This window comes from Temnothorax americanus, unplaced genomic scaffold, assembly GCF_048541705.1.
Source record: "Temnothorax americanus isolate GAGA-0224 unplaced genomic scaffold, ASM4854170v1 Scaffold12, whole genome shotgun sequence".
NCBI lineage: Eukaryota > Metazoa > Arthropoda > Insecta > Hymenoptera > Formicidae > Temnothorax > Temnothorax americanus.
Genome location: NW_027509253.1, coordinates 3,585,130 through 3,607,418, shown reverse-complemented (window position 1 = coordinate 3,607,418; position 22,289 = coordinate 3,585,130). Strand labels below are relative to the sequence as shown.

The window sequence follows — 22,289 nt, the reverse complement described above, 5'->3', positions numbered from 1 at the left end:
CAATAAATAAAAATCGTGTAGAAACAACACAACAATGATATTTTATGCGCTATGATTCAACGCAGGATATGTGCCGAAGCTATCGTGTCGTCTCTCAGCTAATAATACTAGGAATAATTTGAAATCGATTTATCTTCGGTTTGTAAATTCCATTTTTTAAATATAAGCCTAATTGCGCCCTGATACATGCCTGTATCGATCTCGGGGTTTCTGTGACGATTACGTGAATGAGGATCAACGGTGACTGGTACATGGCACGTTCCTGTCGGCAACATGCCGTGACATACCAGCGTCCATCGCCGCGTCCGTTCTTCCAGGAACCGAACGAGGGAGAGCCATCCCGTTCCGCGAAAAAAGTATGCCCGGTATAAGACAACCGCGAGATATAGCGGAAGCGGCTAAATGCTTAAACGCTCGAAAGCCAGGCTTAAATGCCGCTGATTGCAGTAGGAGGGAAATGAGAGGTTGCACGATGGACGACGATACGTAATTCCGTATGTCCATTCTTGAAGGCGGTTGTCAGCGACGGCACTCGTCGGTACTCTAGTATCGAACACTTGTCGCACAATCGTCGCAAGAAGGACTTCTCTCTCTCTCTCTCTCTCTCGCTCTCTCTTTTTTTTCTCTCTGAAAAAGCAAATCGAGACCGCGAATTCAGCGTTAATAGTTATTTGTGCAACAAGTGCTGTAAGATGAAAATTCCCGGGTGCGGAGACGACGCACGAGCCGAAGGCGAGTTCCTGGATAACCGTTCTCCTGATCTCCGTTCCTGATAACTTAATCCTTCGTAAATTGAAACATAATTATTGATTTATACTGCGTCTTTATACACGATCATATTTTTAGTATTGAGAGCAAAATACTCTCGACAGCAAGACTGACTGCCGAATATGCAGTCTTCAACTGCATGATAGCGACAGAAAGCGAGTGATTTTTCATGAAAAAGCGAGTTTCAAAGAGCACGAATGCCATTAATTGTCGAATTTCTAAATTTTTTTTTCAATTTTTATCGAAAATGGATGCCTCATATGAAAACATTTTATCTCATACTTTCTCTTATATTTCCACAAAAGCAATCAACTTGCATCTCCAGTTTGAAAATACAATCGAAAGGATGTCATTTATTTCCGAGATTTACTTCAGGCAACTTTTGTTAACAGTGCTCTTTGTTAAAGATAAAGGGTATCCTGCTCTGAACACTAATTGTATAAGCTATTGATAACATTTTAGTCACACTTAGTTTAAAGATTAACAGATATATATATCTTTGAAAACGAGAGATTTATGCTTTTTACCTACACTCTCGATAATCCTTTTTTCTCTTCCTCCGCTATCTCTTCGTGTCGATTTTATTCGAGATATTCAAATGTACAGGAAACGTGCAGTCTGAAAAATGCAGTTTTAGGAAAACAATTTCAGTAATTTGGACAGGCGTGAGAAAAGTGGTGCGAAGATCATCCCGTGAATTACCCCATGAATTATCTTAGATGTTCTTTCGAAGAGATAAACCTGAGGAATTTTTCACGGGAGAAACGAGGGAAGATACTTAGCGGCACAGATGGATGGGATGAAAAATATTTCGTAAAGCCAGATAGGCTGCGACCAACGCAGAGTGCATCTGGTCGTGATTGCTATACTCATGTGGAGAAAGTTAAAAGTAAAGTAAAAGTAAAACCGATGCGAGATACAATATTTAATGCAGCGAAGGTGGAAAAAAAACTGAAAGGGAAAAGGGAAACTGAAAGGGAAAGGGAAAACAAACTCAAGATTTGTCAATGTCTTTTGATTTTTGTCGATATAAAACTGATTTTTTTTCTGATATACTTAAAGCTTTGGCTATCATTAGAAAAAAATCGAAAAATTTATAAATTAAATTAATTTTTATAAATAAATTAAATTTTTTTCAAATTTAAATAGACTACTGCAAATAGAACAAAACCGATACATATTCTTTTTTATTTTTAGAAGAAGGATCTTATTTATGAAAAATAGAAAATGATGGATCAGTAATTTTAGTTGTCAAGCTCAAGTAAGCGGTTTATCTTTTTCTTCTCTTTGACATTGGTTTTTTTTTAAGATTTTTACAATTTTTTTTATCTTGTTTATCATTGTCTTAACGTTCGTCTTTATTATCTTGTTATGTATTTTCTTGTTATATTCTTGTTTTTCTTCCATTACATATATTTGTCTCAGTTTTATCATTTATCATATTCTTTTTTTCTTCTCTTTCTTTATCCTTTCGCTTTTTTGCAGCATATCTTATACAAGGGAGTTTGTAATAAAAAATGATGGGAATTTCTCTTTTTGTTTTGCACATTTCCGTTCTTTCGAGGAAGAAGAATTAGTTGACGTGTAAATCTGATTCAAGGTTAGCTGTCGTTAAGATTTCGATCTTATTTATTTCATTATTGCGAATTTCTCCCAAATATTTGATAAAAATTTGCATTAATGTTGGTGCTACACTCTTGTCGATTTGGATCTAGAGATGTTGATAGTTTTGATAGGCGCAAAGTTTTCATTGATAAAAATATTTTGATCTAAAGGCTACATGCCTCTATAGCTTTAAGTGCATTAACACGAACTTTTTTAATACTTCTCACGCATCTTTAATTAAAATGATATCTTCTGTATTTGAAATCAAGAAGTTTTCGTAGACTTGACTATAAATCGTTTTCAATGGCCCATAAAATGCAGCATCTCCACAATGGCTGCGAGTTATGACTCGTACGAAATGGAAATCCAAGGAACATAATACGATGTTCTCTATAAAACTTAATTGCTTCTAGAGTAGCATATAAGGCGTGATTATCCATTAAGAGCAAAATAGAATTTTTGGATATGAAATACGTCATCTTATCTACTATATTTACTTATCCACTTAAAATATTGCAATAAAGAATTTTATTAGATCGTTACGTTATCACCATTCGTGAGTCTTTAACAGTATAAAACTTTTCTTTTAGAAATTAGTATCGCTAGGGGACCTATAAATATACGTAATTTCTTATGAAGAGATACTATAAAATTATAAGCATATATATCCGAATTACATTTATTATTATATTATTTACTTTTATAAACAGATTGTGGCTAAATGATAACAACGGAATAGTTATTATAAACTTATAATGAGTTAGCCTTGTCATTTTAACTTAAATTGACGTGATCTTATCTCTCTTTCTGCTATCTGGATATCGCGCCTATGATACGCGGAAGTTTGAAACTGATTTTAGAAAACTGGATTACTCATTAATAAGGATAATAACGTGTTGATAATATTATAATGTATGATAAATATGTCGTAAGAGGATATTGATCGATGACGCAACTTTGAAAAGTACGCTTGATTATATCGATGAGCGCGCTTTTAACACTCTAAAGCTGTCGAGAAAAGGTCCGAAGGAATCACGAAAGGAATTTTGCCCATAATTTTGTCTTTTGGAAAAACTCGGTGGCGAGATTTCTCTTTGATGATTCATATTTTCACTCGTAGCTTCATTTGAGCGACAGAAGTGACTGTGTTTTAGGGCGACAAGCTTTTCGTATCTCTCCCTTTATGTTCCCCGCCGAATTCCGCGAAGAAATGAGTAACGGTAAAAAAAGCTGGACCTCCTCGCGGCGGGTCCTCGACAGGACACGAGAGGATACGCGCCGTTCCCGCGCGGTAGGTGGTCCACTAGTGGAGAACGCGCCGTGCGGCCCCAGCGCCCGATTCCTCTCTTAGGAGCGCGTTGTCGAAAGAGGTAAGGGCGAGGGCGGGGCGCAAAGGGTCCGCGAGAGTACGAGAGGACGCGGGGAGACGGGGGACGGTAGATTCTATACCCTGTACGTCCTCGTGAACGACCGGCTCGCGACCGGCGTTTCCGGTGACTGCGCAGTTTCGCGATAGGCGGACGCAAAATGCGACGCAGAAGCGGGAAAAGACAAAAGAAGCGATATTGGTAAGAGGTTTGGGAGAATGGCGATGGAGGTCAGGTATATGAAGGTCGTTAGCTCGAAGAAAAATTAGCCGTTTGTCGGAGGCCCTGCCCGGGAGATGGGTCAATCAGATATGAAAACACTTGTCGGGGCCCGGGGCATTGTGGCCGGCGAGGTAACAGGCCACTACAAAAGATTGTAGACACAGGTATACCGTCCTAATGACCAACCGAGGAATTCAAACCTTCGCCGGGTGGCGCGGGGAGGGAGCGGGGAGGGAGCGGGGGGAGGGAGGGTGGCTTCCCCGTGTCATTTCGTATTCGGAACGTGGAAACGCGCGTGTGATCCACGGGCACCGGCGGGGGGTCGAGATACTCTCTCGACGATCGATCTAATAAGGGCTTTCCATAGCGGTACTCCATATCGTATTCTTTACGTATTAAACATATTGTTGAGAAACACTATTGTTGCGATAATAGAGCGATGTGACTCATCCGGATTTTAACGGATGCTCAAAAATATGACGTGGCGTACATATTGTATATGGGATATGATACCGTTATCGAGATATGATATTTTATAACGGAACTCGAGTCATATATTTCTGCTATTCGAAAACCTTCATTCAAACATCCGGGAGAGAAAACTTAGGGGAGTCCCAAACCTTGGAAATTTCTCTTCGCTTGATAATCGATCGCGATTGTGACAGACTGCTTATGACTGAAACTAATGATTTATGCCTGACGAAACACCGCACAATGAAATTCCTTGAGTTGCGACCTACTAATGTGCGGAAAGGGAGATTTAAATCCCGATATGAGAGAGATATGTGCACATATTTTAAAAAAGATAATTTAAATCCCTCTATCCAAAGCTAAAGAATATCGGCATTATTTTCGCGGTAGATTAGTTCTCTAGGCATTGTCGAAACGACACGGGGAGGGAAGGGGGAGAGTATTCAAAGTGACGACACTCGGGCTAGGGCCAAGTGGAGAATCGTGTCCTGCACCAGGTTTAGCAGGGGCGTGGTCGTAAACTTCAGTGTGTATATGCTGCGGAGGCCACCTCGATCTGTCGGTTCGCTCGTTCGCCATCGATACGTAGCTTTCTCTCCTTTTTCCTCTCTCTCTTTCTCTCCCTTCTTAGCGCTCTCAGTGTTCCTTTTCCGGTTTCCAGGGCGAGAACCACACCGGACCTACTTGCCGCCCAAATCAAGATAGAGCAGCCGGTCATAAAATGTAAATGGGGTTATTGGCCCGAGGCTTTAAGACCGGTAATAGATTTTCACGGCGCGGCACCGCGTTTTGGCACGCCGCGTTCGCGATCCTTACTTTTTTTCCTCTCGGTCGATCGCGAATTTTACGGTTCGGCTTTATACGCCGCGTTAATTACCTCGACGTCTCTCCCGGGGCGAGGCACTTCGCGGCGTAAGGATCATGGCGCGTAAAAAAAACTCAAACAGTATAAGCAAATTGACAAATCAAGCAGTCGAGTATTGTCGAAAACTCAAAATAGCCATTGGTCGATTTGTTTACTGCATAAAGTCTTACCTTTTAACAGTAAATAAGTTTTTCTATGGTCCTAACTGATCACGCGGCATCGAAAACCTCGCTGGATTTTATTTCGCGGAAACTTAATGCTATTTATGGATGATTTGTTTTTTTTTTTTTTTTGCTTTTTCGCAACTGTGCGCACGAAGCTCGGCTTGCGATGGCTCTTTGCACCCCACAAATTAGTTCTCAGTGCGGTCGGAAGATAGTCATCAGCGACTGTCGGTAGGTTTGTTTGTATGAGCCGCACGTTCGCGACTACTGTCTGGCACTCGGCCAGTGTAACTATCGAGCCGTGAATTGAAACAGTCGCAATTATCCGCATTACGTGGCGCACAATGAGCTTACGCGACGCACAACTTTTTCAGCGGATTAAACGACGATTTAGCTTTATCTTTGTTTATATTTTTCAACTCTCATATTGTCCGAGTGAGTCTTTATACGCGCGACAAAGTCGCAGAATTTACTCGTTTAATCTCAGACCTGTTAGCACGAAAGCGCGAAAGATATACAGGCGCGAAACTTGTTCAATATTTAACATTGAAATATATGCGCGCGCACACAAGGCTAGAGTCTCTTTTTTTTTAAGCTTAACAAATGACAGCTTACTTCTCTTGTGCGTTATAACTTGAGAGAACTTCGCTTTTAAATAAATTTTTTTCCCATTATATTTCTCAATTGAATTCTCAAATTTATTTACATACTCGATAAAAGGACTGGCGGAACTTGTTTATGCCATAATTTCGAAACAGGTTTAAAACCATCGTAGAAAAAATTTTTGGCATCAATGATACTCCCGCATATATTCTTTCTACGCGTGCACGTGATCATGCGTGCTCTTGCTGTCAATTTGTTTTTGCAGGCTAAAGTAAAGATACATCTACATATACGTAAGATAAAAGATACGCATTGAGAAAAAAAATTTGTTGAAAAACGCAAAATGTGTTTCATCCAACTAAAATTATAGTCCGATGCGTTCAACTAAACATTAGTTGGTTTAATTAAATATTGGTTGAATTACTTAATTCTTGATTAAAAAATTTTGCTGGTCGACACGAATGAACTATACTTTTTTTAGTGCAATTTAATAATTGTTGAATCAACCATTGGGTCAACAACTATACAAATTTAGTCTGTACAACCAATTTTTTTTCCGTATGTAAATATTATATAGATATGTTTCTGTGAGTGATTATGTAATAGACGTTTTAGGAAATGCGGAAGCAAAATATGAACCAGCTTAAGAAGATTAAAAAACGACTGACTAAAAATAATAAAAGGAAAATAGCAATCTTTAATTCTTTTTCTTGCGCCGTTTTATTCTATATCTGTCAAATATATATATAAGTCTTATTTTTCTGCTTTTTTTCTTCTTATTTTTTTATTTCTTATAATTTTTTATTTTTTTGTATTTTTCTTTATTTTTTTTATTAAAAAAATAGATAACGTACACAGTGAGAGAGTTTTAGCCAACAGCCATTCTGATATAATACGTGTTAAATCTTACATATTAAAATTTAAATAACATATAACGTGTAAAACTGATATAGATTTATATTAATTATATTAGATATACAAAAGATTTTTACAAGGTTTTTACATTACTTTGACACGCAAGATTATTAAGTTTGTTACGCATCTTTATCATCAGCATTATATATATATATATATATATATATATATATATATATATTTACAAATATAAAATATATAAAATACTTTAATAAAGATATGTCACAAAAATCTTACATGCTGAAATAACGAAAATCTTGTAAAATCTATTGAAATAAAAATTAAAATAATATAATCAAATAATAAAGTTTGCTTAACTAATCCCAATTCTAATCTATCCCAATCAAAGTTAATCAAATCACGAACGCAACGAGTTAACTTAATTATAAAATAATACGTGACAGATAAGAATCTGCGATATTTTAAGACGTAATCTAGGTATACAACGAGCTGATTGCCAATTCCCGTGAATGAAACGTCTGTCACCATCTGGCGTGCGCGCCACGTGGCTGGATTTCATTGACGCGATACGCGACGATGGTACGAAAGCGTCCGGAACGACCGAAACGAGAGCGGGCTATCCTTTCGTTCTTGCAAAATACATATCTCTCACGCTCCGATTTCTCCCTGCTTTCTTGCTCTACATTTCGCCTCCTGAAAGTCGAGCATCAATCTCGACGTGTCATGTGCGCGTTAAAGCAACACACATGACGCGTAGTACATACATATCGATTTGCTCGCTTGCACGTGTCAGCCTTATTAGGTGGCAGCACGAGCTGGTAGTCAGCGCGAGATACATGATACATGGCAGTGCCTATCAAGCCTATCCACCGTGCGTGTCGTTCGCTCGCGTTTGCGCTCGCACGCGTCAGTCCGTTCTCGACTGCGGCATTCGGCGATCCACGACGACGTCACCTGGACATCATCCGGCGTCGCGACGCCCGTTAACGTAAGCCGAAACCTCCGTACCACCCCTGGGATTCCGTTTTTAACCTTCTGTTAACGCTGCTTCGTTCTCGGAGGGAAAACCTACCTCCGCTCCGATTTCATCGCCCGACACTCTCGCTCAACTTTCACCGCGGATCCCGCGAGCGATTTTCCGTACGAACCTTCCCTCGCGGCCTTGATCGTGTTCGCGTACCTTCGCACGCACGTCCCTTTCCCCATGCATTTTTGCGTCCGTCACTTATGTACGTGTGCGTGTGTATGGGTATCTCCGTTGTCCTCTTTTTCGCACGCACACGCGTGTTTCGAGAGAACGCGCCAAAAACGACGTGTCGCAATCCGAGGCTCGATTGAGCGAGCGAGGCAAAAATACGCGGAAATGTTTTGACACCTCGCACATTCGCGTGCGGAATAAGGGCGCTCCGGATATACGAAACAAAAGAGCGCACGACATAAATAGGATGTAACGTATGGAACGTGACATAAATGTATTTAAAGAGCCACGTGTGTTTATACACGGTAGACGCGTGTGTGCAATAATGCTTTTCTCCAATTGCCATCTGTCTCATTGCAAGAAATTTTTATTTATACACGCCGCGCGTGAAACGTGCAGGCAGGTAGTGTGTCTTTGTTGCGGAAATTGCTGTCGCAGACGTTCTCACGCTTCTCACAGCTGACCCCGCGCTCTCCCTTATCTTTAGCTCTTATGTTCCGTTTGTTATTCGCGCATATCGCACGCCGCACATCTGCGTTTGCGTTATCTTAATGATCGATAACGACCGATTCCGTTTATTACGCTATTTCGCCCACTTCCATTATCCGGCGAAAGTTACGCACCATCTCGGAGGCTCGTTTGTAACAGCTGATGACGTGGCCCGATCATTTACGCGGGAATCTGTACGGTCGTGGTTTTTCACTGACGATCGTTTCATCGTTGGCTCCGGATTTCCCGGAGCCGCGATGTCGCATGCGATATCCGCATGATCCACTCGTGTCGTGCGCACGTGTATGCGAATCCTGCTGGTTAATCAATGTGGTGCAAAGCTTTCTTCTGCCGACTCTTTTTTCATCGAGTGTCTTCTGCACTCGATGCATGTGATCGTAATCGTTGATAAGGCTTTGTCGAATAAGAGATAACGCATGAACTGTCATTGAACCGGGAATATAAAGTAGGACTTAAATCAAATAATCGACTTAAGCAAATAAATGTCGAATGTTGGTAAGTACACACGCTTCGCTTTCTATTTCACGTTGGAAAAAAATTCTCCCGCATTCTTCCCGCGATGCTTTCATCATTTGTATATCTTTTTTTATTTTTATCTTTAGTTCCAGAAAAATGCAGTACCTTCTATTACTGGTTTTAGTAGTTTTAATAATACAGACGTCGGTCGCACCGCCTGTCGAAAAGAAGAAGAAGGAGGAGGATCACAATGACAAGGAGAACGAAGTCGATGACTCCGAAGATTTGGTAGGTATATTTTTTTTGGAATAATTCTATCTCGATCCCCGGTTTATACGGATAACGTATAATTCGTAAAATTCGTTTGTCTTTGCAGGGAAACGCGGAGTATCAAATGGAGTATCATCGGTACTTGAAGGAAGTGGTCCAGGCTTTGGAAAGTGACCCGGAGTTCCGCGAAAAGTTGGAAAAGGCCCACGAAGATGATATACGTGTGAGTTTCATGTTGAGAATAATTAAGATATTATATAGGATTAATTTATATTATATAAATCTAACGTGATTTATTGCTTGTCGTGTTTTAATAATTGCTTCTTTAACAATGAAATTTCACACGATAGACTATTACGTCTATGATACACCGATCTAAGCATAGATCGCGAGTAGATTGAAATCTATGGATATTGAATTGTCGAATATATTGGATATTTTCTGTCTACACATGGTGTCATAAGTATGTTTTAAAACCTTGCAATCGTGTTCCTGGATAAAAAGTATGAATAAATATTCCTATGAACGTTAGGCCGAAAATGCTTCGTTATAGTATAAGATATTTGATTTTAAACCATGGTTGGCCAAACATATATGCTAGCTGTTTACGTGTATAATTATCGAGTCAGCGATATAAATACTATTTTAGAATCAAAACAGACATCGTGGAAAGAAAGAATCTGATTACTCAGTTGTTATGAAATCTGTTTGTGTCCATCATTTCGATAATGAAGCGTAATATTCAGAGGAACGTTTGTTCATATTTTTTATCCAGGAACACGCTCATGAAGTTTTAAAACATACTTATGACTCACTCTGTATATATACATATATATTGAATTGAATTTGTAAATTTTATCAGATATTTTTGTACGTAGACGGGCAAGATAGCGCACGAGCTGCAGTTCGTAGATCATAAGGTCAGAACGAAGCTCGATGAATTGAAACGAGAGGAATTGGAGAGGCTGCGACATCTCGCCACCAAGGAGCATAATCTGATCAACGGTCTGGACATGGACCACTTAAAGATAGCGGAACATTTGGATCACTCTAATACGCATACGTTCGAGATAGATGATTTGAAGAAATTGATCGCCAAGGTAGAACAACTTCTGGATTTATAAAAAAAATATGACCGGTTTTTGTGTGAACTGTTCCAATGAATATTATATTATTATTTTGAATTATTGCAGACGACGAAAGACTTGGCGGATGCCGATAAAAGAAGACGTCAGCAATTTAAAGAATACGAGATGGAAAAGAAATTCGAGGAGGAGCAAAAGATGAAGGGTAATACCGGTAACGGAACATAACGCTTCTAGGCTTGCTCATTTATGAATTTATACGTAATCGTCATTTTTGGAATTTACGTATTTCATTTTCGGAAGGTCTGAAGGAGGAAGAAAAGAAGAAGTACGAGGAAGAATTAGAAGCGATGAAGAAGAAGCACAAGGATCACAAACCCGTAAGTTAAAAAAATGGATATATAAACTAGTCCTTTTTTTTCTAAAGACTTTACAATGAGTAATATGCATTTGCAGTTGCATCATCCCGGTAGTAAGCAACAACTGGAAGAAGTATGGGAGAAGCAAGATCATATGGAGGATCAGGAATTTAATCCCAAGACGTTCTTTTACCTTCATGGTAGGAAAGACTGTTATCTTTATTTACAGAATTGATTAATATTATCTTAAAAAGTGGTTCTTCTTTACACATACAATGACAAATCGATTCAGATCTGGATGGCAATGGTTTCTGGGATCAAGACGAGGTAAAGGCTCTGTTCTTGAAGGAATTGGATAAACTTTACAATGAAGGCGCGCCTGAAGATGATATCTACGAAAGACGGGAAGAAATGGAAAGGATGAGAGAACACGTGTTTAATGAGGCCGATCTTAATCACGACGGTCTCATAAGGTATGCACTTCGGAAATTATTTCCAACCAAGATTCACATTCAGAATTCTTTATGCTAATTGATTGCCAAGAATCACATAAAACGAATAAATGTATTATTTTGCGTCTTTGTTTATTGCAGTTATCAAGAATTTTTAGAAAAAACGAAGAAACCCGATTTCCAGCAGGATGAGGGATGGCAAGGATTGGATGAGCAACAAATTTATTCTCAACAAGAGTATGAAGCTTTCCAGAGGCACAGACAGGAAGAAATCCAGAAAATGATCGCCAAGGGAATGGTAGGCGATTAATTACCAAATTTAATCTTGACTGCACTTAAAAATTGAGTAGAAAAACTGTATTTATATATTGTGTATTATAAGTTTAGTTATGAATTTCTAATTGCTATAGGATTAAATGTCCGCATATATCGAGTTGAATTTATTTTTGAACATTACTTTTATATATGACTTCGAAAGCTATCTAAACGATTTTATTTCTCGCTTTCGTATATATATATATATATATATATATATATATATATATATCGAAGATATATATAATATATCTTCGAGATAGCATGTTCGAGGTAACATTAGAAGACGTTCCCATTTATCGCTTTTCCAACCAAGACTAAGTTTTGTAGACGCAGTTATACGCGACTGTAATTACTAGCACGATAAGCGTGTTTTTTGAGTCGTCATTCGACAGATCTGCGTAGAGTGTAGACATTATCATCGCTATCGCTTTGACTGAAAGACGTGCTATCCGTAGTAATTAGAATAATTAACCTAGCTTGTGCACTTTGTTGTCGTTAGTTACCACCACCCCCTGACACTGCACATCTACCCGTCCAACATGAGCAGGTGAGTAATTACATAAGTGTGAAGCATTTCATCAATTCAAGTTATACTTTCAGTGAACTTGCGATTACCTCTTTTTAACGTTTTTTTTTTTTAATTGTTTTGCAGTTTCCACCACAGTACCAACAACAATACGAGCCCCAGTATCATCCGCAACAAGTGGATCCTTCGCAAAAAGTCGAGGTGCGGTATCACGGGCTTCCAGGACAGATACCGCAATACCAGGGACAACCCTATCAACCTCAAGTTCCACCACCTCAGCAACATTATCCTGGTCAGATTCCGCAGCAGCAACAGTACCAGGGACAACAGCCGCAGTATCAAGTACCAGTACCGCAACAGCCGCAGTTCCAACCTCAGGGCCAACCTCAGCAAGCACAGCAACAATTCCAAGGCCAGCCTCAGCAGGTCCAACAACAGATTCACAATCAGCCTCAACAGGTCCAACAACAGACTCAGAACCAGCCTCAGCAAGCCCAACAACAGATTCACAATCAGCCTCAACAGGTCCAACAACAGACCCAGAACCAGCCTCAGCAAGCTCAGCAGCAAACACAACAGCAACAAACGCAGAATCAAGTGCCACAAAATGCTCAGAGTAACGTTCCGTCGAGCAGCCAAGGTGCTGCACAAGTCAGCCACAATCTTCTACAGCAACAAGATCCGAAGCTCGTTAAACAACAAATCAACCAGAACATTGTACCGAATATGTAGACAGTGTAGCTAACGCAATGTGATGATCGAATAGTTAATAAAAATGTTTTTAGTTAATTTTTTTTCTAAATCGTGGACCAGTAAAAATATTGGACAAAGTTCTATGGTTCTCGATTTAAAAAGGCTATATGAGACTCTTAAAAAAAATTTAATTTCAGAAAAGTGCAAGCGAAATATAGTATTTACATGTGTATTTACGCCAGAAATACTGATAATAATTTTACTTTTGTAATTATTTTAAGTCTTCTGTCGTTGCATCAGCCATATTCAGTTACGATATTGGAAGCAAGAAATCATGTAAACTCTTTTTCTTGCAATATATAAATATAAATTAATTCTATTAATTAAAAGGATATACCCTGATCCTTTTTAACCTGTAATAAATTAAATTGCTAGCTAATAATAAGTGAAGATAAAATTCCACGCAATTAGGTTAGCCGCTGCGATAAAACAGTTAATACTTTTATGCATTTGCTCAACAAGCAGGCTAGTAGTTGCTTTGGCGGCATGAACGTGTTCCTTAATATATTATATTTCATTAATTTATGCTGTGGACACAGTATAAATTTATCTTGACATATGTATGTATGTATGTATGTATGTATAACAAGAAATGATTTACATGGTTTTTTCGTTTCGTGACTTAATGTGGTTGTAGTTAGGAAAGAGCTAATTATTGCATGTGCAATATACTGTTGAATTTTTTTTGTAACTCAGAATTAATTCAGCAAATTGCTAAGACCGATAATGTTTATCATTGTTTTTAGCGAACTATTTCTTTACTAATATTGCGATCATATTGTATAAAATGTCTCACTGCTAAATAAATGTTTTCCGAAAAATGTATTAACTCGTTAGAACTTTACATATGTTATTATCTTGCGATTGTGTACAGGATACATCATGCACGATATGTATGTAACTGACACATTAAACTCGATCAAGGCTCCGTCGACGTTTAAAACTTCGTACAAGCGAGAATGAAGTTTTTTAATTAATGTCTTACCGTGAGAATGTTATTTCACTGCGAATCAGACTGGAATAACACTTTATTGAAATTCAAGGAGATTTAAGAAAGAGGGTAGAAGGGAAGAGTAGACACTGCAGAACGAGACACATCTTTCGTTTCTCATATTTATTTGTTATTGCATACTGTTTATGTTAGTATATTACTTAGGTATACGTGCCAAGTAGCAACTTAAATGTATGATTGCGTGATTCATCTGTTTGTTCCACCCGTCAAGCGCGCGGATAGGTAGGTAGGTAGGTAGGTAGGTAGGTAATGTAAGTTGCTTACTCCACTATATATAGGGTGTATTTATAAGTATAGCATACCTCGGTAGAACGTCTTCTTACGAGCTAATCGGTAATAAATAAAAGTTGGGCTCTGGGGTCGGGCTTGGGGGAGGATCTGGGGCTGGGGGGAGGGGAGAGTGGGAGAACGCGTTTAATAATGGGCGAACGATTCTGCGTTTCTGCGTCCGTGACTAAAACAAATCGTGTGCGCGACGCAGTACGTTCTCGCACGCTTTTTTTTTCGAAGTAAATCGGGGAACGAACGTCGTTTCACGAGTCCTCGTCACGGCTACATCTCGTGCGCGTTATCACGCGTTGTTCTATCTCGACATAATCTTATCGATACGGGCGACTTATCCAAACGAATTGGGCTACCTACTTGAAAAGAAATACTTGCGTGTGTGTGCTCGCTTTTTCAACAATTTTTTTTTCTTAAAGGCGAAAAATAAAACGATAGTAACTCTACAAAATATTGCCGTTCGCCGTTTGCCGCACACGTTGAGTGCGACGAGCGCGCTTATAATCGATAATAACGATTCCGCCAGCCGCACTGTCTCGATTAAACCGTCGAAGACTATGCTTTCGATATTCCACATACGATGGACACGTGAAATAATAAATTCCTAAATTATTAACATAATAAATGTTTCTTATAGGTATGTTGCTTTCAATAAACTTTTAAATTATACTCGTAAATATGATCTCTATCGTTAGAAATTTGTCATTTGAAATAAATTTCTTAACTATGATTATAAATACAGTGCTTATTATAGAGATTTGTCGTTCTCCTATTAGATTTTTAAATCATAATTGTAAATATATATTTGCTTAAATATCTTAAACTCTCTTAAATAGCTCTAACAGACTTCTCGTATCCGTCGTATAAATATTAAGAAGATAGTCCTCATTACGTTTTGTGGATTAAGAGCAAAATTGTCGAAGCGTGCGATCTCGTAATCTCGATGACGGTACAAGAAAACGTGCGATCTTGTTCAGAAAATTATTCGAAAGATTTCAAGTTGTGCGGCAGGAGAGAAATAATTTTAAAGCGTAATCATGTAAATCATCATCCGGCTAATCTCAAATATATTTCACGCGGATGCGTTGTGTCGCACGTTTTTTCCGCGGCTGAATCGAGACAATGCCGAAGAGGCTCGCGAGCTCACCTACGACTCGGCGGGCGTGAGAAACGCTTTCGAGAAGGAAGGAGATCGGCGCGATCGCCTTCCTCATCGAAAGGACGCCCGTCCGACGCGGTTTGCTCCGCACTTCCGACAGACGGAAGGATCGAAATAAAATCCGGATCTCTCTTAGGCTACTTAAAGAGAAGTTCTCAACGAGAACCCCTCGAGAAATAAATTATGTTACACGTTACAGTGATAACGATGAACCTTTTGCCGTACATTCTGCTCCATCTCTATTTACAGTAAAGACAAACAATCTCGTATGTCCCTCTCGTTATCTCGGCTGCTTGGAGATGTTCTTCTTGTGTATCATGTTTGGATGTGTGTCTCTTGTGTCCGTGAAATCGCGTTTCTGCGTGTGTACGCGTGTATAAATTACGTGTTTACTCGGGCTCGTGTGCGATTAAATAACCGGGCTCTGAAAAAGTGTGCGATCCTATTGCTCGACTAATGGTTCTTCGCGAAAAAAAAAAAAAAATGAAAGATGCCACATCTAAGTTGTCCCTTAAACGTTAACTACAGTAGAGAAACGGAAACGCGGCGGTGTGTATCGTCTTCGCGTGTAGCCCCGACGACGACGTCGGTGGAATCCGACTCGCGCAATCGCGTGTCTCCTCTCGCATCTCTACGCGATTCAGCGCGATCGCGCCAGCCTGTGAACCCTTTCTCAGCTCGGAAGGGAAAACCGACGCCGTCGTCGGAAACCGCGCGTCCTGTAAACTAGTCGTAAATCGTGTGTACGGAGACTACTTATGTTCTGTTTATAGTCGGCTGTCGCTGTTCGCTGTGCAACTCGCTCTTTCTCAGAGATTTTTTTTCTCTCACCACTCAATACCGCGGCAATAACGACGATCAAAGGAAAGATTTCACACGTGCGTGGAACGAAAGCCCTCGCCGATCGGGTTCTGCATGCGTGTGATTCTGAAACCCCTCTGGATTACCCGTCTCGCATATCGATGGTCGCATTCTCTCGTGAGATTTTTAACTTTAAAGATTTTTAAACTTCTTTAAAAAAAAGATTGATTTTCTAATTGTTTTGTTAAAGGTAAGCTCTTTCGATTTTCTTTTTTCTTTAAACACGTGCAATTATGGAATTTTTGGATACTTAAATGCGTTATGAACGTTTAATGCGTTATTTTCGAATTGATTTCGTGTTGGAGTAAGGAAAGGGAAAACGATGAAAGTGCGTCCATCGATAAACGGGACACGCATCCGCGAGCTGAAACTGAATTGGCTCTCACACTAAGGTAGCGCCAGAGTCACGCACGTTACGGTCCTTTTGGTGTGCCGACCTGATAAAAAAAATCCTACGAGCTACTTTATCTTTTCGATTCTAAAGCCTTTCAGCCTCTTTAGTTCGCCTAGCGCAAAACTCTCTGGCCCGTGAACTTTTGTTTCGTCCTCGACGACGTTCGGAAAAAAAGAACCGCGGTCTCTATCTTTATGTCTCTCTCTCGTTCTCGCGCTCTCTCGCTCTTTCTCTCTTTCTCAATAAACGCACTCAGCCTCAGTATAATCCTACAGCGTCAATATATCAATTTTATATATATATATATATATATTTATATATATATATAATATACTTTTTTCTCATATATATATTCATTTTGTGTTCTATATCAATAATAGCGTATTAGATACTTTTTTTTGTTCACTTACGTCTTAGGTATGTAATATAGGTATATTCTTTTTTTTTCACCATCTGTTCACAGATACATATATGTATATATCAAAATGTGGAAACGAAAGGGTCCTCTCGAAATAGCCGTTCTCCGTTCGGTCGGTCAGCTGTTCCGCTTATCTTTTTTTTTCTCCCCCTATATGCTCTTTTCTCCCTCCTACCTAAAAATGCGTCGACTTTATTTGCATTGCCGGGAAACGAAAAAGGAAAACATTTCGAGAATATGCCATTCAGGGTATTACCTGTGTGGATTGATCCAAAACACAAATTTTGTCGGGTAGTTTGTTGCTTCGGACATTCACTCTGACACGCACACAGAGTTCGTAGATACATTGCGCATTCGACATAGGAGGGTTCTCGTCGGTTAACTGAATATCTCGCTCATTGCGCAACCACGTTTTTTTTTTGCAAAATAGACGGAAAATCTCGAAAGGGGGATTTTTCTCTTCGCGAATAGTTCAGGAACTGTCGAAAAATTTTGCATTGAAAAATTCTGTCACTGCAAATTTATATCGACCATCGAATTCGGCTCGATTTGGATTTGAGGATTATATCGAGTTCGAAAAATGGGACACTCCGCACGTTTACAGCGCCAATTGTAATTAGAAATTAAACAATCTCTCAAGGAAATAAAAAGGAAATAATAATATACAAAAAAATATAGAAAGGTTTCCTTTTCGAAACTATCATTTGACTTATTGTTCGTTTTAATCGAGAATAAAATCATATCATCTATATCGACGAGCGCCACGGAGAAAATGAAATATCAACTCGAAAAAAGCGGTATGTCAAGCTCGCGCAACGCATCTACAAACATAATCACACGAGTAATGCATTCAGCAGAATTTCGAATGACTTTTCTCGTCGCTTAGTCAAGTGGTCACGGTCTACGGGACACTTAATTTTTTTTTTGGAAGGCACTTACTACTTTTTTTCTTTTTATACAATATTTAATTTTAAACTCTTCCGCATTCGCTCTCTCTCTCTTCCCCACGCTCTCGCGACCTCGTGTACTCTCCTCTCCCTTTCTCTCGCTGTTCTTTCTCTCCTCCTCTTGCACTTGAATTTTTTTCGCGATTCGGCTTATTGCGCTTCTCTACTAAATTTCGGTTCCTCGTCCGCGCAACCCTTCTTCTTCCCCCCCCCCCTTCCCTATTTTTCTTCTCGGTTTTTTTTACCGTCGCACATCGCGCGAATTTACGTTTGAACACATTAATGCCTAAATGGTAAATAGAATTCGCGCTTTCCGAATTTCTCGCCGAAATGAAAAACGTGGTCGATTGAAGTCTCGCAACGCGTATACTAATAATAAATCGCCGTTTGTGTCGCCTGGCGACACCGTCGCGTTTTCGCACAAAAGTTTGTATCAAGAATAACGTGTTACTTTTTTCCCCCTTTATTTTTGACTTGCCTGATGTTTTGTCTCTTAGTCTCTTAGTCAGATACATGCTACGAACGCGCGATCCCCTTCTCTTACCTCTTTTCCCTTCCCTTCTTTATCGGAAAATATTCTGGCTGCATGAGCGTGGCGCGAGAATCAATTTTTTTTCTCCCTGCGATTTTTTTTACCCTCTCTACCGTAAAGTTTTCCAGACAAACGGATAACACGGATGGCTCGTTTCGCCAAAAGCCTCGTACGAGCAAAAGCGAAAAGCGATGATCTTTCCCTTTCACCGAAGGCCACTTCGAATTTTTTTTTGTTTACTTTTTACACTTACAAGGAGTCTCTTTCTCTCATTCTCACTGGCATTCCTCTCGCACTCTTCCTCTTTCTCTCTCCCGAACCAGCGTGCCGATGTTAGAATATATCCAAAAAATTCTGTTTTCGCGACAGATACGTTTAGGATTAAGCTATTTGAAAAATTACGATCCGTTTATAGTCGATCAAAGATATAAATGATCCAAAACGCGAGGATCTTCATATTAACATCATCAAAAGTAATAGTTCGCGATAATCAAATCTGAGATGGTTGAATCGAACTTAGCGCAGACGATCAATTACAGGGGTCCAATAAATTCAATCCCAATAAATCGTGCACAATTTTGTTCTATTTGCTCGACATTATAATAAAAATCGCCTGCTTATTAATGACAGTGGTCAAATGGAGGAAATCTACGTATTAGACACCGTCGAAAGGCGATACTTGGCGTTAATCAAGTCTTAAAACTCCACAGATCGTTCTGAATTTAGCAAAGGCGATTAATTACAATCTTCAATAAATTCTATTAGTGCATGATTCCGCTCTAATTTTGCACGGTATCAAAATACCTCGGCACGGCTTGTTCATCGATTGTCGAGGACTCGAGATCCCTTCGCGGAATCATCGCGCGACGTGTGTAAAATTTTGAAAAATAGCACGATCTTTCGAAAGAAGAACACGTATACGAGTTTTTTTTCTCTCTCTCTCTCTCTCTCTCTCAAGCCACATTCGCTCCCACCGTCAGTACTCGCGTTCACACACGCCGTTCACGCTCGCACGCAGACTCGTATATTCAGGCTCGCAATCTCGCATCGATGCCAAACACTCGTGGTCGCCGAACTCTCACCAAAATTTCGACACGGTTTGTCGTGTCGAGCCACAGTTTCTCGTCCCTAATCCCTAAACCTTATAATTTTTATACTTGGCATACCCCAAATATGGCAGGAAGGCAATCATTATACTTAATAACTTTATAGCGATCATCTCGGCCTAGAGTGTGCTCGCTTTATAAGCCGTTGAATTTGTTTTCTCCATCTCTAAATACTTTTGTCGTACCTTTTTTTCTCCGTCGCTCTTTCTCTCTTTCGCTCTTTAATTTTCTTTTTTGCTCGTTTGCTTGGTAAACAATCATAGTGAATTTTGTACATCTCCCTTACTTATCGAGCTTAGATCGGTGACGTCGCTTACTGCCTGGCGTCAAAAGGATGGTATTTCTTGCACAAAGCGTCGCGGATAAAATTGAGATTTTCAGTTCCGAAGAGATTCATATAGATAAAAGCGCAAGACTTATCTTTAAGACGTTCGATATACGTAAAAAAAAAAGGAAAATATTTCTATCAGTGGATTTATATAAGCAATTTAAAACCAGATCTATTTTGTCTAAAAGCAAGATTTACGTTCTTAGAATGATTTACAGAAATAGAAAATGAGAGTTCGCGATCTTTGTAATTTATTACTTTCTTATTATATATATATACCGCTAATAAACCTTACTTTTATAGTCTTAAAATAATTCCAAGCAAATCTTTTGCGACACCTAAAAATTAGGGTATATCACAAACTGATCCATGACACGTTGTGTAAGGACTCGATAGTACAACGTGCAGCTCTCTTCGAGGCGGTTTCTTACTTTCTCGTCGATACCCGTCTCGAATAATCAATCATTCGGCAGTAGGCGACCCCTTACGAGTTATTATACATTTGGCATTAAAAGTACAGTTATCGTATAATGCGTAGGTATAAATTTCGAGTGTGTATCTTGTGTATGTACGGCGCGCTCGTGTGTCTGTTTGTGTATGTGTGTGTGTGTGAAAGTGTATGTATGTCCATACGTGTGCGCGTGTGTGGCGTGTGTGGGTTTTACCTTTATTACATGTACATAGTCTGTACGATACGACGATGACACGACTATCTAGATTGGAAAAAGGTGGCGGCGCGCTCGCGAGGCGCCGGCGACCCAATAGCTATAGTATGTTTGCTAAAAGAAGGTTTTACTCTCTCTCGCTCTCTCTTTCTCTCTCTCTCTCTCTCTCTCTCTCTCTCTCTCTCTCTCTCTCTCTCTCTCTCTCTCTCTCTCTCTCTCTCTTTCTCTCTTTCCCTCCGTTTCTGCTTTCCCACTGTCGAAGGATCGACCGTGCGCGATCCTCGTCTAGGACGGGGGCCACTACCGGTTTTTCGATCGTCCTTTCCCGAAGCTGTGAGCCAGGCGAGAATATCTCGACACTCGCTTATCTCGTCCGCACTCTGTGTCTCCGTTAGTTTATTTTTTTTTCTTTTGATTGTAAGCCTCTCTTTCTCTCTAACATCCCTCTAAGATATTCGCGCGCGCGCGTATGCACAGTACATCGCGCTCGCGTATAACGTTCGGAGTCGCGTATGCGTTATATATACTATAAACTCCCGCGAGGAGGTGAAGTCGAATCGGACAAGTTGGTCGATTCTTCGCGAGAAGCCTACCGGTCCTCCGCATATCACCGGTCCTCAGCCGCTGACGGCCTCGAAGAGAGAGAGATCCTCCTCGGGGTCATCGATGCGCCTCCTCGGCCTTCCACGGCCGGCGATCCTGCAGCGGCTGACGTCGTCGTCGTCTCTCCTCCTCGTCCCGCGGCCACCGAGATGGCTTACTATTCGCAACGCGAGTCCGTGAGCGGCTCGAGCTTCACCGGGATCTTGTCCTTGTCCTTGAGACCGTGGGGGCTCTTCACCAGATCGGCGATGTCCTCCTGGAAGAGATTCTCCGGACGCGGACTGACGAAGCTTCGTGCCGGCTTGTACGTCATGCCGCTCACGCCGATGCCGACCTCCACGCTGCTGGGTATGTGGCCCGACGGGTCCATCAGCGGACCCAGCGGGCTCGCCAACGGACTCTCCAACGGGCTCTCGGGCGGTCCTCCCGAGCCCGGACTCGCCAGGCCGAGATTCAACGGGGAATTGCCGTTGTTGTTGCCGGCGCTGTTGCCGCTACCGAGGATGCCGCCGCTCGCGTTGCTGCTCGTGTTGTTGTTGTTGTGGTGCTGACTGGCCTGCATCGCCGCCTGCAGATTCGACGACAGACTGGTGGACAGGTTCGTCGACAGGTTCGTCGCCATCATGTCGTGCTGCTGCGAGTGCGCCGCTGCCACCATGCTGCACATCTGGTGTCGCAGACCTGGACGGACATCGAAAATTATGTAGAAAGATTGGAATCTTGACCGAATAATTGAAATTGCTTCACCAGCAATCTCTGATGAAATTAGCATTACATTTTTCAGAATTTCGATATAACTGACAAGATATTAAGCCTTCCCCAAAGTTTCCGATACACTTTGAAAAGATAGCTATTAAATGTAAACAGCATTTCTTTTGAGCGGAAAACTATACTAGCAATTTTTTCACGTTTAAATATTTTTAACGATTACGTAAAATTAAAAACTCTTGCAGATTTCTCTAGACATTAGTAAATACGGGAAAAATCGTCTGGTCTAGGCATTTTAACGAAACGAATATCGCGACTGTCCCGTAAGTAGAGCGTCGATCTCGGAAAAGGAAGGAAAAAAGAAAAAGAGAAGTGTGAGAGAGAGAGAGAGATTATCTAGTGTTGT

The 22,289-nt window shown here is 40.3% G+C and overlaps 2 protein-coding genes and 1 long non-coding RNA gene across 11 annotated transcripts in view; 2 read left to right on the top strand and 1 right to left on the bottom strand.

Annotated features, from left to right (window-relative positions):
• Positions 1-22,289, top strand: part of LOC143893228 (uncharacterized) — an 83,306-nt gene that overhangs the window by 57,271 nt on the left and 3,746 nt on the right. The gene's annotated exons all lie outside the window — the stretch shown is intronic.
• Nucb1 (Nucleobindin 1) lies at positions 7,740-13,693 on the top strand. Of its 5 annotated transcripts, none has more exons than XM_077398345.1 (11): positions 7,740-7,929; positions 9,258-9,393; positions 9,482-9,598; positions 10,254-10,475; positions 10,569-10,674; positions 10,764-10,840; positions 10,917-11,019; positions 11,112-11,292; positions 11,413-11,569; positions 12,089-12,136; positions 12,242-13,693. In XM_077398345.1, exons 1-11 carry the CDS (start codon positions 7,778-7,780, stop codon positions 12,845-12,847), a joined length of 1,905 nt encoding a protein of 634 aa, XP_077254471.1. In that variant the 5' UTR covers positions 7,740-7,777; the 3' UTR covers positions 12,848-13,693. The 5 variants fall into 5 exon arrangements, with proteins under 5 accessions (XP_077254471.1, XP_077254472.1, XP_077254470.1 ...); XM_077398346.1 differs by having other exon boundaries at positions 9,252-9,393; positions 10,569-10,665; XM_077398344.1 differs by having other exon boundaries at positions 9,252-9,393.
• LOC143893213 (protein bric-a-brac 1) overlaps positions 13,968-22,289 on the bottom strand; it is a 361,046-nt gene continuing 352,724 nt past the window's right edge. For all 4 annotated transcript variants that reach the window (XM_077398330.1, XM_077398333.1, XM_077398331.1 and 1 more), the window contains one exon: positions 13,968-21,856. In XM_077398330.1, the coding sequence (XP_077254456.1) occupies positions 21,333-21,856 (524 nt within the window). In that variant the 3' untranslated portion in view covers positions 13,968-21,332. The remainder of the gene's footprint in view (positions 21,857-22,289) is intronic.